General features: G+C 43.7%; 1 protein-coding gene across 1 annotated transcript; it reads right to left on the bottom strand.

Annotated features, from left to right (window-relative positions):
• Positions 1–5,617: 5,617 nt before the first annotated feature.
• Positions 5,618–13,391, bottom strand: LOC134909950 (uncharacterized). The gene is made up of 6 exons (XM_063917405.1): positions 13,296–13,391; positions 12,015–12,129; positions 11,727–11,917; positions 11,164–11,185; positions 6,865–7,638; positions 5,618–5,724 (listed from the first exon to the last, which is right to left on the bottom strand). The coding sequence occupies exons 3-6, from the start codon at positions 11,745–11,747 to the stop codon at positions 5,618–5,620; spliced, it is 924 nt and encodes a 307-aa protein (XP_063773475.1). The 5' UTR covers positions 11,748–11,917; positions 12,015–12,129; positions 13,296–13,391.
• Positions 13,392–15,138: the final 1,747 nt, after the last annotated feature.

Below are 15,138 nucleotides of genomic sequence, written 5' to 3'. Positions count from 1 at the left end.
GAGCTGCAAGCAGGATGGAACTCAGGTCTCAGGGCAGAATGGAATCTCCTGGGGCAAGGTAACCTGGAAACAGCTGAGCGCAACCATCCATATAGGGTATGACAATCATAGCACTGGCGATCAGGCAGTCCTCACCCAGCATTCTTATAGGAGCCAGTGTGCAGGGATTGGATGGGATGATCAGGTGTGGTAGGGAAGCTCAGACAGTCACATAATTGGCTGTGCTGCTGTCAGGTGATCAGGACTTGTCACAGCAGTGCTCAAGGCTTAGGTTCTGATGTGGATTGAGGCCTAGTAGGCCCAAACACTAGTAAGCAGACATTGGCCCTCATTCTGTCGCAGCGCAGCGATCAGGCTAAAAATCGGCACTTCTGTGCATGCGTATGGTACGCAGTGTGCATGCGTGAAGTACTTTCACACAAAACTATGCAGTTTCACACAAGGCCGAGCAACGCTTTTCAGTCGCTCTGCTAATCGTAGAGTGATTGACAGGAAGTGGGTGTTTCTGGGTGGTAACTGGCCGTTTTCCGGGAGTGTGCTAAAAAACGCAGGCGTGTCAGGTAAAAATGCAGGCATGCCTGGGGAAATGGGGGAGTGGCTGGCCGAACACAGGGCGTGCTTGTGACATCAAACCAGGATCCAAACAGTCTGAAGTGATCGCAGGGAAGGAGTAGGTTTGAAGCTACTCAGAAACTGCTTGCAAAAAATTCAGCACTATTCTGCTAACCTTTCGGCCGCACTTCTGCTAAGCTAAGATACACTCCCAGAGGGCGGCGGCTTATCGTTTGCACTGCTGCTAAAAGCAGCTAGCGAGCGATCAACTCGGAATGAGGGCCATTATGCTGAGAGAGCTATGCAGGAACAGCATGTAAAGACTTTACTCATACCTCCCAACATGACCCTCTCCAGGAGGGACACAATGCTTTGCTTCTGGACTTTTCTCTTAATGTATGATTGCTGGCACCTGTGTTGTACAGGTTAATGGATAAGAAAGGTGTTTCAGCACAGGTGCCAGCAATCATACATTAAGAGGGAAATCCAGGAGCAGTGTATTCTGTCCCTCCTGGAGAGGGTCATGTTGGTCATGAGAGGTATGTTTACTGCCAGCTGGGAGTGATAAACAGAGCCTGGTTGCTGAACACTGGATCTTGGCTATTACTCACAGTGGAAATCCTGCTCAGGTGCTAACCAGCAAGTAATCAAGACTGCAGTTTGTATGAGAAGCAGATGCCTGTTTGCAGAATAAGCTGAGGTAAGTCACAGAACATGATAAATACCATCAGAATAGTGACAGAAGGTATATGAGTCTTTTGTCCCAGTTCAGACTTTGAGGAATTAGTTGTAAGTTGAAGCCTGTACCTGCATTTCCTGCTGTTTCTATTGGCCAGAATAAGTTGCCTGTTACATTGTGTATGTTTTTTCCTTTTTATTTGATATTGCAACATATGTTTGTTTTTCTTTTCTTTTTTAAAATAAATTATATTTTTATTAGTCTATCTCATATGTTTCAGAATGCTGCTTTGAGGAAACGTTAGATCGCTAAGGCTATGCTCAGTGCCGTAACTAGACATTTTAGCGCTGTGTGCAAGAAACGGCATCGGTGCCCCCTTAACACAAACCCAGTGGCCTGTTAAGGGGCGTGGCTTCACAGGAAAAGGGTGTGGCCACGAAATAATACCAATTCATATAATGGTGCACAGTAGTCTCCATTATTCAAATTACGCCGCACAGTAGCACCACTACACCAGGTAGAGCTCCTTTTACACATTACGGCAGACAGCGTCCCCCTTTTACACCTTACGGCAGACAGCGTCCCCTTTTTACACATTACGGCAGACAGCGTCCCCCTTTTACACCTTACGGCAGACAGCATCCCCTTTTTACACATTACGGCAGACAGCGTCCTCTTTTTACACATTACGGCAGACAGTCTCCCCTTTTTTACACATTACGGCAGACAGCATCCCCCTTTTTTGCACATTGCGGCAGACAGCGTCCCCTTTTTTTACACATTACGGCTGACAGCGTCCCCATTTTTTACACATTATGGCAGACAGCGTCCCCCTTTTTTACACATTATGGCAGACAGCGTCCCCCTTTTACACCTTACGGCAGACAGCATCCCCTTTTTACACATTACGGCAGACAGCATCCTCTTTTTACACATTACGGCAGACAGTCTCCCCTTTTTTACACATTACGGCAGACAGCATCCCCCTTTTTTGCACATTGCGGCAGACAGCGTCCCCTTTTTTTACACATTATGGCAGACAGCGTCCACATTTTTTACACATTATGGCAGACAGCGTCCCCCTTTTTTACACATTATGGCAGACAGCGTCCCCTTTTTACACATTATGGCAGACAGCGTCCCCTTTTTACACATTACAGCAGACAGCGTCCCCTTTTTTACACATTACGGCAGACAGCGTCCCCTTTTTTACACATTACGGCAGACAGCGTCCCCTTTTTTTACACATTGTGGCAGACAGCGTCCCCTTTTTTACACATTACGGCAGACAGCGTCCCCTTTTTTACACATTACGGCAGACTGCATCCCCCTTTTTTGCACATTACGGCAGACAGAGTCCCCTTTTTTTACACATTACGGCAGACAGCGTCCCCCTTTTTTTTACACATTATGGCAGACAGCGCCCCCTTTTTACACATTACGGCAGACAGCGTCCCCTTTTTTACACATTACGGCAGACAGCGTTCCCTTTTTTACACATTACAGCAGACAGCGTCCCCCTTTTTTTTACACATTGTGGCAGATTGAATTGATAGAGAGAGAGATACTTACCATTCAGGGCAGCACTCCGAGTCCTCTTGGTAGTGTCCTGCTCCTCCATGTACACACAGCCGCCCCATCTTCCTGCAGACTGACTCACCGCCGGCTACAGCAGCAGCTTCACAGTCCCCTGCAGCCAGACCCTTATAGGAACAATCAGCAGCAGCAGCGGCGGCGGTGGGTGAGGGGACACAGGCTCCACCACCAGCGGGAGTATGAACACAGGCAGCGCTGGCGGGACACAGGCGGAGGCACCGCCAGCGGGACACAAGCGGCGGCACCACCAGCAGGACACAAGCGGTACCGCCGCCAGCGGGACACAAGCAGCGCTGCTAGAGGGAGTAGGGACACAGGCAGCGTCGCACACTGTAGTGGAGACAGGCAGCGCTGCACACAGGACACAGGCGGCGCCGCCAGCAGCAGCAGCAGCAGTGAGTGTGGCTGTGTGCTGTGCAGCACGATGGAGATAGCGGCCGTGCAGGTGTGTTGCAAGATGGTGCGCCTGCAGTGCAATTGCGCTGTGGGCAAGGCACCATCGGCACACACCTAGTTACGGCCCTGGCTATGCTATAAATGTTACTAATTGCTAGAAACAGAGGGAGACCAAACTAACTACATGTTAGTCTATGTCATTTAGCCTGCGCAGGATATAGTCAGAGCGCAAACATCAAGGAAACATTTTCTAGGGTCCCTGACAGTCCCTTTTACATGCACAACCTGTTGTATCCTCAGATTAGATTCTCTTGCACCACATGGACTAAATGATACTCAAGGTCTGCATTGTTTCTGCAGAGATATATACAGTGCATCCGGAAAGTATTCACAGCGCTTCACTTTTTCCACATTTTGTTATGTTACAGCCTTATTCCAAAATGGAATAATTTCATTTTTTCCATCAAAATTTTACACACAATACCCCGTAATGACAACGTGAGAAAAGTTTTTTTTTTTAGATATTTGAAAATTTATTAAAAATAAAAAAACTAAGAAATCACATGTACATAAGTATTCGCAGCCTTTTCTCAATACTTTGTTGATGCACCTTTGGCAGCAATTACAGCCTCAAGTCTTTTTGAATATGATGCCAAAAGCTTGGCACACCTATCTTTGGGCAGTTTTGCCCATTCCTCTTTGCAGCACCTCCCAAGCTCCATCAGGTTGGATGGGAAGCGTCGGTGTACAGTCATTTCCTGAGTGCCGCAAATCTCCGCTAAGCAAAAGTTGTTGTTTTGCTTATCTGTAAAAGAGCTGTGCAGTGTAGTAGTTTTTGTAATTATTTATTTGTAAATATTTAGTCCATGTATGGTGTACTATCAAGCAGGTTACAACTTACAGTATATTGAAAAGTTAATGACTATGGGGCCCATTTATCAACGAGTGATAAAACTCGTTGCATATGATAAATGGTGCTCCAGCCAATCAGCTCTCAACTGTCATTTTTCAAATACATGACCGTTAGGAGCTGATAGGCTGGAGCAACATTTATCATATCAAGTTTTATAATTCGCAATGAATTTTATCACAATGTCGAGTAAATATTACAGGATTTGGGGGGTGATTCCGAGTTGTTCACTAATTTTTTTGTTCGCACAACATATTCGCAAAATAGCGAATACGTTGCATAATAGCGAATATCCGCCCCCAACGTAATTTTGCAATTTCGTACGCAGTAGTACACAAAGTAGGCATATGCCAAATGACATCACACTAATGCGAACCCATCGCAATACCACAAACTTCATCGTAAAAATCCTACCTTCTCGTAGATTTACACATTCCTCTTAAAATTGCACACGCTTTTGCTAAAAAACGCACAGCAATGTTTTTATTTTATTTTAAGTTAAATAAGGCTCCACAAGACTTCCTCAATTACGAATCCAATTAGTGTAATGATTGTTAATGGTCATGACCAATTAAGTCTTCAAATAATACCTGACGAACACTTTGTATGCATAATTGGCCATCCACATTAAAAATAAGTAATTTAAAATATAGGGCCCTCATTCCGAGTTGTTCGCTCGCTAGCTGCTTTTAGCAGCATTGCTCGCGCTAAGCCGCCGCCTACTGGGAGTGTATCTTAGCTTTGCAGAATTGCGAACGAAAGATTCGCATAATTGCGAATAGAAATTTCTTTGCAGTTTCTGAGTAGCTCGGGACTTACTCTGCCACTGCGATCAGTTCAGTCAGTTTCGTTTCTGATCTGACGTCACAAACACACCCAGCGTTCGCCCAGACACTCCCCCGTTTCTCCAGACACTCCTGCGTTTTTCACAGAAACGGCAGCGTTTTTCCGCACACACCCTTAAAACGGCCAGTTTCCGCCCAGAAACACCCACTTCCTGTCAATCACACTCCGATCACCAGAACGATGAAAAATCCTCGTTATGCCGTGAGTAAAATACCTAACTTTTGTGTAAAATAACTAAGCGCATGCGCTCTGCGAACCTTGCGCATGCGCAGTAAGCGACTAATCGCAATATAGCGAAACTCGGCAACGAGCGAACAACTCGGAATGAGGGCCTAGATGTGGTAAATGTTTTTTTTTGTTTTGTAGAGGTGTAGTGTGTGAATAAATGTGTTAATATGTTTTTTTAATCAATAAGCTCCTAACTATTTTGCTTTTTAATTGTCGGTTTTAAATTTAAATTCACATTCTTAAGTGACATGTCTGAAATGTTTAAGCTAAACAATTTCTGCTAGCCATTCTGCAGTTCCTTTATTGCATAAATAAACACAACACCCGATTAACTTGAACAAAATTATTTATTTGTATTTTTTATTTATATTTTTTTTCAATTTTTTTAATAATAGAAATAATTTTTGTTTTTAAACTAATTTCTGCATCAACTCAACATTTTCAAGTAGATTTAGGAGTTGCTGGCGCATGTTTGCCAGAATTCCTGACAAACTTGGGAGATCTCCAACCGCAACATCTGAAATTAAGATGCAAAATAAACATTACTAACTTCCTCACATTACCTATTATACAAACAAGGCACAAAGCACACTTTAATGCAGGCATGTCCAAACTGCGGTCCTCCAGCTGTCTGGAAAATACATATACCAGCATGCCTTGACCCAGTTTTGCTGTTAGAGAGTGCAGAAACTGTGTCTGGCCATGCTGGGATGTGTAGTTTCTCAACAGCTGGAGGTCCGCAGTTTGGGCAGGCCAGCTTTAATGGCCAAGTAACTGCATCATGGATGTTTTAATGAGAAAACATTAGCAGAACAACACACAAGCCTGCTCAGCAAGGTTTTATTTTAATTTTAAAAACAAAGTGTACGACACCATGGGGTACATACAGTAATATGGGAGTTATATTTTAGATGGGACGTTACCCATAGCAACCAATCAAATTCAACATATTATCTTGTAGAAGATGCAAAATAAATGAAAAGTATGATTTGCTTGGTTGCTATAGGCAACATCCCAACTTAAATAGTAATACCATCTTAGTAAATGTAGCCTCATGCAGGGATTCATTACACATCTGGAGTGAAGCAGTCTTTTCTTTGTTGTTTTTGGTCCGGCATCATCACACTGCATATCCACATCTTCAGAAGGACCACATATCCTAGCATGCCCACCCTCCATGAAAGCCTGCCATACAACATAAGGTCTAACAGCTTACAAAAAGTAAAATGCCTAAATAGTAAGAGTGTAACTTTCACAACCCAAATCACTGTGTCCTTAGCCTGCCTAACAAAGTGACTCCTGCGAATTTAATCTGCAAATATTGCAATAACCAGGCACAATTGTAAAAGTAAAACCACACAAAAAGTACCACTCAGGTCTAAATGTTTGGCATATAATGTTTCACATAAAAACCCTGTTGTGCAGGCAAACCTGTCAACATAGTGATTGGCGACCCAGAGTGGCCATCCTCAACATTACAGATGTAGACACTGTACATATAATGTGCCTCACACAAATGTAAATGCATCATCCATACCATGATGAAGAAGACAAGCATTTAACCTTGACAAAAGATTGGCCACAGTACAACACTGCATTTATTTGAATGTGTCGTAAAATACTTTTTTATAAATAAAAACAATGTGTGTGAACTTACTCTCCTCTGCCACTTGCCCAACTCCCTCAAGTGGCTCCGGGGCCTCTGCTGCCCATTCTGATGGGGGCGAAGGTGGCTGGCTGCGGGATGGAGCCTGGATGGGTGAGGTTGGCTGGATGGGGGATGGGGGCTGGATGGGGGAAGGAGGCAGGATGGGGGAAGGAGGGTCGATTTCTGTAAGAGGATGGAAGGGGGAGGATCTTACAGAGGAGGTTTGAGAATGATAGGGTGAGGGTGGTGGAGAGGTGGTTTGGGACACAGAGGGGGAGGGGGGCAGAGAGGGGAATTGGGAAAGAGAGGGGTATTGGGCCGGAGAGGGTGATTGGGCCGGAGAGGGGGATTGGGAAAGAGAGTGGGATTGGGCCGGAGAGGGGGAGGTGGCCGGAGAGGGGGAGGTGGCCAGAGAGGGGGAGTGGGCCGGAGAGGGGGAGTGGGCCGGAGAGGGGGAGTGGGCCGGGGAGGGGGCCAGAGAGGGGGAGTGGGCCGGAGAGGAGGAGGTGGCCGGAGAGGGCCGGAGAGGGGGCCGGAGAGGGGAAGGTGGCCGGAGAGGGGGAGTGAGCCGGAGAGGTGGAGGTGGCCGGAGAGTGGGGGTGGGTCGGAGTGGGGGAGTGGGCCGGAGAGGTGGAGGTGGCCGGAGAGGGGGAGTGGGCCGGAGAGGGGGATTGGGAAAGAGAGGGGGAGGGGTGCAGAGAGGGGGAGTGGGCCACAGAAGGGGAGGTTTGTGGAGAAGGGGCTTGGGCTGGACGTCTTCTTCTGCGAGCCGTTGTGCTTGCCCTAGAATGACATATGTAATAATTAGGTTGTGGCTTTTATTGTTTACAAAACATCATGTTTCAAAAACATTGTTAGTTACCATGTTAAATACACATATAAAGTTATATGGTAGAGACGATAGCATGTGTACCAACTCAGTACAACGCCATTAATAGTTTCACAAGCACTTTGCTACACACTCAGTACTGCAAACCATAAACACACACAATGTAGAAACTTGTGTAAGTTTTTGGGCTACAATAGTGTAGTGATGTGCACCAGACATTTTTCGGGTTTTGTGTTTTGATTTTGGATTCGGTTCCGCGACCGTGTTTTGGATTCGGACACGTTTTGGCAAAACCTCCCAGAATTTTTTTTGTCGGATTCGGGTGTGTTTTGGATTCGGGTGTTTTTTACAAACCCCCCTCAAAAACAGCTTAAATCATAGAATTTGGGGGTCATTTTGATCCCATAGTATTATTAACCTCAATAACCATAATTTCCACTCATTTTCAGTCTATTCTAAACACCTCACACCTCACAATATTATTTTTAATCCTAAAATTTGCACCGAGGTCGCTGGATGACTAAGCGAAGTGACCCAAGTGGCCGACACAAACACCTGGCCCATCTAGGAGTGGCACTGCAGTGTCAGAAAGGATGGCACTTCAAAAAAATAGTCCCCAAACAGCACATGATGCAAAGAAAAAAAGAGGCGCAATGAGGTAGCTGTGTGGCTAAGCTAAGCGACCCAAGTGGCCGACACAAACACCTGGCCCATCTAGGAGTGGCACTGCAGTGTCAGACAGGATGGCACTTCAAAAAAATAGTCCCCAAATAGCACATGATGCAAAGAAAAAAAGAGGCGCAATGAGGTAGCTGTGTGACTAAGCTAAGCGACCCAAGTGGCCCACACAAACACCTGGCCCATCTAGGAGTGGCACTGCAGTTTTCTAGCGAGAGCATGAGTGCTTCCATCCTCATGTGAAGCTGAATCACTAGCCATGAACATAGGCCAGGGCCTCAGCCGTTCCTTGCCACTCCGTGTCGTAAATGGCATATTGGCAAGTTTACACTTCTCCTCAGACGCTTTTAATTTAGATTTTTGGGTAATTTTACTGTACTTTAGTGTTTTGGATTTTACATGCTCTCTACTATGACATTGGGCATTGGCCTTGGCAGACGACGTTGATGGCATTTCATCATCTCGGCCATGACTAATGGCAGCAGCTTCAGCACGAAGTGGAAGTGGATCTTGATCTTTCCCTATTTTACCCTCCACATTTTCCACGTTCTCCATTTTTTAATGTGTGGGATTATATGCCAGTATTAATAGCAATGGCCTACTACTATATATACTGTGCATTACTGAAATGCACCACAGGTATGGATGGATAGTATACTTGACGACACAGAGGTAGGTAGAGCAGTGGCCTACTGTACCGTACTGCTATATATTATATACTGGTGGTCAGCAAACTGTGCAAAACTGAAATACACCACAGGTATGGATGGATAGTATACTTGACGACACAGAGGTAGGTAGAGCAGTGGCCTTCTGTACCGTACTCCTATATATTATATACTGGTGGTCAGAAAAATTATGCACTGTACTCCTACTATATACTACAATGCAGCACAGATATGGAGCGTTTTTCAGGCAGAGAACGTATAATACTGGTGGTCACTGGTCAGCAAAACTCTGCACTGTACTCCTCCTATATAATACTGCTGGTCCCCAGTCCCCACAATAAAGCAGTGTGAGCACAGATATGGAGCGTTTTTCAGGCAGAGAACGTATAATACTGGTGGTCACTGGTCAGCAAAACTCTGCACTGTACTCCTCCTATATAATACTGCTTGTCCCCAGTCCCCACAATAAAGCAGTGTGAGCATAGATATATGCAGCACACTGAGCACAGATATGGAGTGTTTTTCAGGCAGAGAACGTATAATACTGGTTGTCACTGGTCAGCAAAACTCTGCACTGTACTCCTCCTATATAATACTGCTGGTCCCCAGTCCCCACAATAAAGCAGTGTGAGCACAGATATATGCAGCACACTGAGCACAGATATGGAACGTTTTTCAGGCAGAGAACGTATAATACTGGTGGTCACTGGTCAGCAAAACTCTGCACTGTACTCCTCCTATAATACTGCTGGTCCCCAGAATAAAGATATTTGCAGCCCCCTGAAAGTTCTGAAACAAAGTGAGAGGACGCCAGCCACGTCCTCTCACTATCATTTCCAATGCACAAGTGAAAAATGGCGGCAACGCGCGGCTCCTTATATAGAATCCGAATCTCGCGAGAATCCGACAGCGGGATGATGACGTTTGGGTGCGCTCGGGTTAACCGAGCAAGGCGGGAAGATTCGAATCTGCCTCGGACCCGTGTAAAATGGGTGAAGTTCGGGGGGGTTCGGATTCCGAGGAACCGAACCCGCTCATCACTACAATAGTGTCATTACACAGTCTGCAAAATGTATAAGTATAGGTCCTCTTAGTGAAAATGTGATTTATAGACAATTTAAAAGTGCAGCAAATAATCTCAGTGCAATCAAAATTTATGTAGTGTTCAACTTACTGCGTCTACGCCGTATGCGTATTTGTTGGCGTAGCTCCGCCAACAGCTCTGGCGTGCGACGGCGGAGGTCACTCCACCGCCTTTCGAACTGGATAATACTGCGGCGAGTGCGGATGTTTCTCCGTAGTATGCGGCGGACCTCCGCGTAGGCCTCGCGCTTAACCCTATTAGGGATAACGGGCCCTGCGCGTTCTACGCGGCGGTCCATCACGGACACAAGCACGCACAGCTCCCGGTTTGAGAAGGCAGCCGTGCGCATGGTGCCAATGGCGTTTTCCATACATGGACATATATTTATAGTGTGTGGGGTGCATTTTAATTGGTTGAAATGGGATGGTGTCATCTGTATTAAACTTTATTGATATGTGTACATTAATGTTCAGGACAGTGTGTACATTTAGCATCAGCGGAAATTCGCATCTGCGGAAATTTAGTGTTAAAAAAATATTATACAAAATAAAACATTCGCACACAATCACACACACACACACACACACACACACACACACACACACACACACACACACACACACACACACACACTTCTTGGTGCAAATTTGGTGTCCACATACAGGATTTTAAATTACTAGCATTGTAGATTTGTATGATAAAAGATAAATTTAAAAACAAAGTAGGTTTATAATTATGCCTCTATAGAGTTAGATATATATACATACACACACATATACCTGTTTTTTTGGTTTGGTAATCATAAACATATACGTCTCTCTCTCTCTCTCTATATATATATATATATATATATATATATATATATATTTTATTACATTATATGTTTTACAAAAAACCTACATTATATATATATATATATATATTTAACTTTTACAAAAAAAATATATATATAGAGAGAGAGACAGAGAGAGAGTGAGAGTGAGAGACAGACAGAAAGCGAGAAAACACAACTAAAAACCAAAAAAAACACACAAAAAATGTTTACTCACCACATTTTGCGGGAACAATCAGCTACACAAAGTCATAAAGGGTATGACATTTAGGATCATATGTTGTGTCATTTGTAATGTAAACAGATGCACAATCCAAACATAAAATTAAAAAAAGGAAATTAAAAATGGACATTAACACAATAAACCTAAATAAAATTAAATATAAGTAAAAAACAAAAATAAACATTGTCAACAACAATATTACTCAAAAAACATGATGAGAACATTACAGATTTATATAAAAAAAAAATAGACTTACAAAAACAACACCAACACACTATCAACTTTACCAAGCTACCTAAATGACATCAGGCCAAAATTACAATAAAAATACAGAGAGCTTTGGAAAAACAAAATAAAGGAAGGGAAAAAAAATACCTGAAATAATCATGGACAATTCTTGCCCTTACTTCATTTCCCCGCTGGGACACACTCCCCCCACCGATTGTCCGGCCAACCCCTGGCTCCTCATCAGGCAAGTCCTCCGTTTGAGGAAGCTCTACGCGACTCCTTACAGCGATGTTATGTAGGATAGTGCACAGAACCACAATTTTACTTACCATCTCCGGCGAATACATCATGTCGCCACCAGTGCGGTGGAGCACACAAATACGGCCTTAAAGGACACCAATCGTGCACTCCACGAGCTGTCTAGTGGCAGTAAGCGCGGAGTTAAATGCCATCTGTGGTCCTGGCCTGGGTTTACTGTAAGGAGTCATGAGCCATGGGGTGCAAGGATATCCACGGTCTCCTGTTTGATAAGATGAAAATAGCAAAAGTAAAATTGGTCAAAACATAATGTAATACCAAAAATATGACTGTTCAAAACATTAAAAAAGTAAACTCACCCAATAACCACATGTCTTGGCCTTCCATCATTCTTAATCTCTGCCATATCCCTGATTGTCTAATGACATGTGCATCATGGGAGTTCCCAGGGAACTTAGCATTCAGGGACGGGATCTGGAGGGATGGCCCACAAACAACCATTACATTCAGAGAATGAAACAGTTTCCTGTTTCTATAAATTTCTTCATTATGTCTTGGTGCAACAATAGCTACATGTGTTCCATCCACAACCCCAATAACGTGTGGGAAGCGACTACCACCTTCCTGAAATTGCCGCTTCACCACATCCAGGGCACCAACATCCAAAGGCATTGCTATAAATTGCTTTACTCTCTTTATGAAAGCATGGCTGACACGCCGCAGGACCTTACTGAACTGGCCCTGCGACATGCCAACCAGATCTCCGACCACATGCTGATACGAGCCAGTGGCCACAAAATGTAACACAGCAAGGAATTGTGTCAATGCTGGTATTGCTGTAGGATACCTAATGGATTGTTCTAGATCACTCTCTATTATGGAGAGAGTGTCTAGGATTAGATCAGGTGGCAGTCTGTATCTGCACAACACTACATCATCAGGCATCCCAAAAAGGAGGACACGGGTACGGAAAATTGGTGGCCTAGCACGCCTCCGTTGCCTTGGAGGATGAGGAGCCGGTTGTGGTTGGAGGGCTTGCGGCGGTTGGGGTGGGAGTGGTTCCGTGGGTTGTGGTGGGAGGGCTTCAGCTGCCACATGAATGGACATCACCAACTTAAAATGAAGGTAAGAATCATTAAAAACCACAAATAATTAACAACACACATTGTCAACCAAAATCTAAGTCAAAGTGTATGGATGTTCACTTACTGCAGGAGCGTATTCCATTTCTTCAAGATATAAATACGGGTCCAAAACACATAAATTTATAAAAATAAAAATAAAATAAAAATTAACTAATTACCACCAACATAGGTTAACATCACAAATCTCAAACTTTTTGAGATTTAAAACATACCCATATAATTACTGCAACAATATATTTTAAAAATACTAAGTATGTATTATTTTATTAACACAAAAACCTGAAATACAAAAACACAAAAAAAACACAGATCCGAAAATAAACGGGGCTCCTTTAGTAGCAAATAGAGCTAAAATCTGGCCTACTTTGTCAAAAGTAAATGCTTTGTAAACAAACAAGAAAAGAGACACCTACAAGAGAGAGAAATGGTCTGTAAGAAAACAAATACACACTTGCAACAAACACACACCATGACACCCAGGGACAGGCAACTTACCTGCTCAATAAATAAACCAGCAACTTTTGCTGAATAAACAACGAAAATGAGGCCTACTTTGGCACAAAATAAAGTTCTGACCAAACAGCAGAAAAGAGATGCCTACAAGAGAGAGAAATGGACTATAAGAAAACAGATACACACTTGCAACAAACACACGCCATGATACCCAGGGACAGGCAACTTACCTGCTCAATAAATAAACTAGCAACTTTTGCAGAATAAACAATGAAAATTAGGCCTACTTTGGCACAAAATAAAGTTCTGACCAAACAGCAGAAAAGAGACACCTACAAGAGAGAGAAATGGTCTATAGAAAACAAATACACACTTGCAACAAACACACACCGTGACACCCAGGGACAGGCAACTTACCTGCTCAATAAATAAACTAGTAACTTTTGCAGAATAAACAACAAAAATGAGGCCTACTTTGGCACAAAATAAAGTTCTGACCAAACAGCAGAAAAGAGACACCTACAAGAGAGAGAAATGGACTATAATAAATCAAATATACACTCTCAACAATAGAACGGACACACTGTTAATTACAGGTAACAAAAGTATTAGATAGTACATGATATTAAATTTTTAGGCAAAAACATTAAACACCAAACTACTAATACCCTGTTTAAAACACTACAAAGGACCATTGCACACCCATACATACTTGGTGTGTTAATATCATAATTTATTTATATTAAACATAAAAAAATTAGCAGAAAATAAGCACTCCGCAACACAACAGTAAAACATTTGCAAGCAAACAAACGCACATTTTTCTGCAATATACCTCAATAAAAACTTACTCAGAAATGTGTGAGCAGACACGACCACCTTGCATGAAACCCGTCCAAACAGCATTTGGCATCATACACCCACTCACACAGGCTGCAATCCTGGCATTTAAATAGGCTGTACAATTACTGGAAGTATTAGCATAATTGACACCTGTGCGAATTACCGCACTGGAAACCACATGCAGCTATAAATCGCTAGACACCTGTCCAAACACACATGCCACCAGCAACATGGCTACTCGTTAGCAGATGGCAGCAGAGATTGACCGCGTGCAGCAGCAGATGTCCGCTTTGACACATAGGCGCCTTGCGCTGCGGAGGCAGATGCTGGAAGCTGCTAGTTCGGATTTTCAAATAGCAGGACCCAGTACTGTACAAACTCCATCTTCTGATACCCAGGAGTTAGGAGTGAATCCCCTGCCAGACATAGATACTGGGGTAACTGAGGGAGATTCTGGAATACCATCTCAAACACAAAGTACACAAGCAGCTAGTGAAGATGTAGATGGTGAGGAGGGACAGGACGATAGCTCACAGGCTACATCCAAAAAAAAAAAAAAGACAGCCTGCCTTCACTAAGAGGGAGTTACGTGTTTTGGTCACACAGGCCATGGAAAAAATTCATCGAGGACCCAAAAACATGGGTGCTGCATCCAAAGAGCGAATCTGGAGGGACATCACTGATTCTGTTAATGAAGTCGGCTCAATAGTCCGCACATCACAGGAAGTTAGAAGACGGTAAGTGTATATTGACACAACATTTTCTGAGCCAAGTATTATTAAAAACTTAGCTAGATGTGATGTTGCCTATAGCAACCAAATACACAACATGTGTACTATCAATTAAAGCAGGTATTCATAACTTTTCTGTACCTTGCCCCTATTTTTCATCACATATGTAGTTGGGCCGACTTCAAATCCCGCCTGAAGGGCAAGAGGTCTGCGGAGTGGAATGCCTCGAGGGCAACAGGGGGAGGTCCAGCCGCTACTGTAGAGAACAAAAGGAGAAAAGAGAAGGCTCTTGTGTGGGCGCACTCATTAAT

The sequence above is a fragment of the Pseudophryne corroboree genome, chromosome 1, assembly GCF_028390025.1.
Source record: "Pseudophryne corroboree isolate aPseCor3 chromosome 1, aPseCor3.hap2, whole genome shotgun sequence".
Taxonomy (NCBI): domain Eukaryota; kingdom Metazoa; phylum Chordata; class Amphibia; order Anura; family Myobatrachidae; genus Pseudophryne; species Pseudophryne corroboree.
This window is presented reverse-complemented; position numbering and strand designations above follow the sequence as displayed.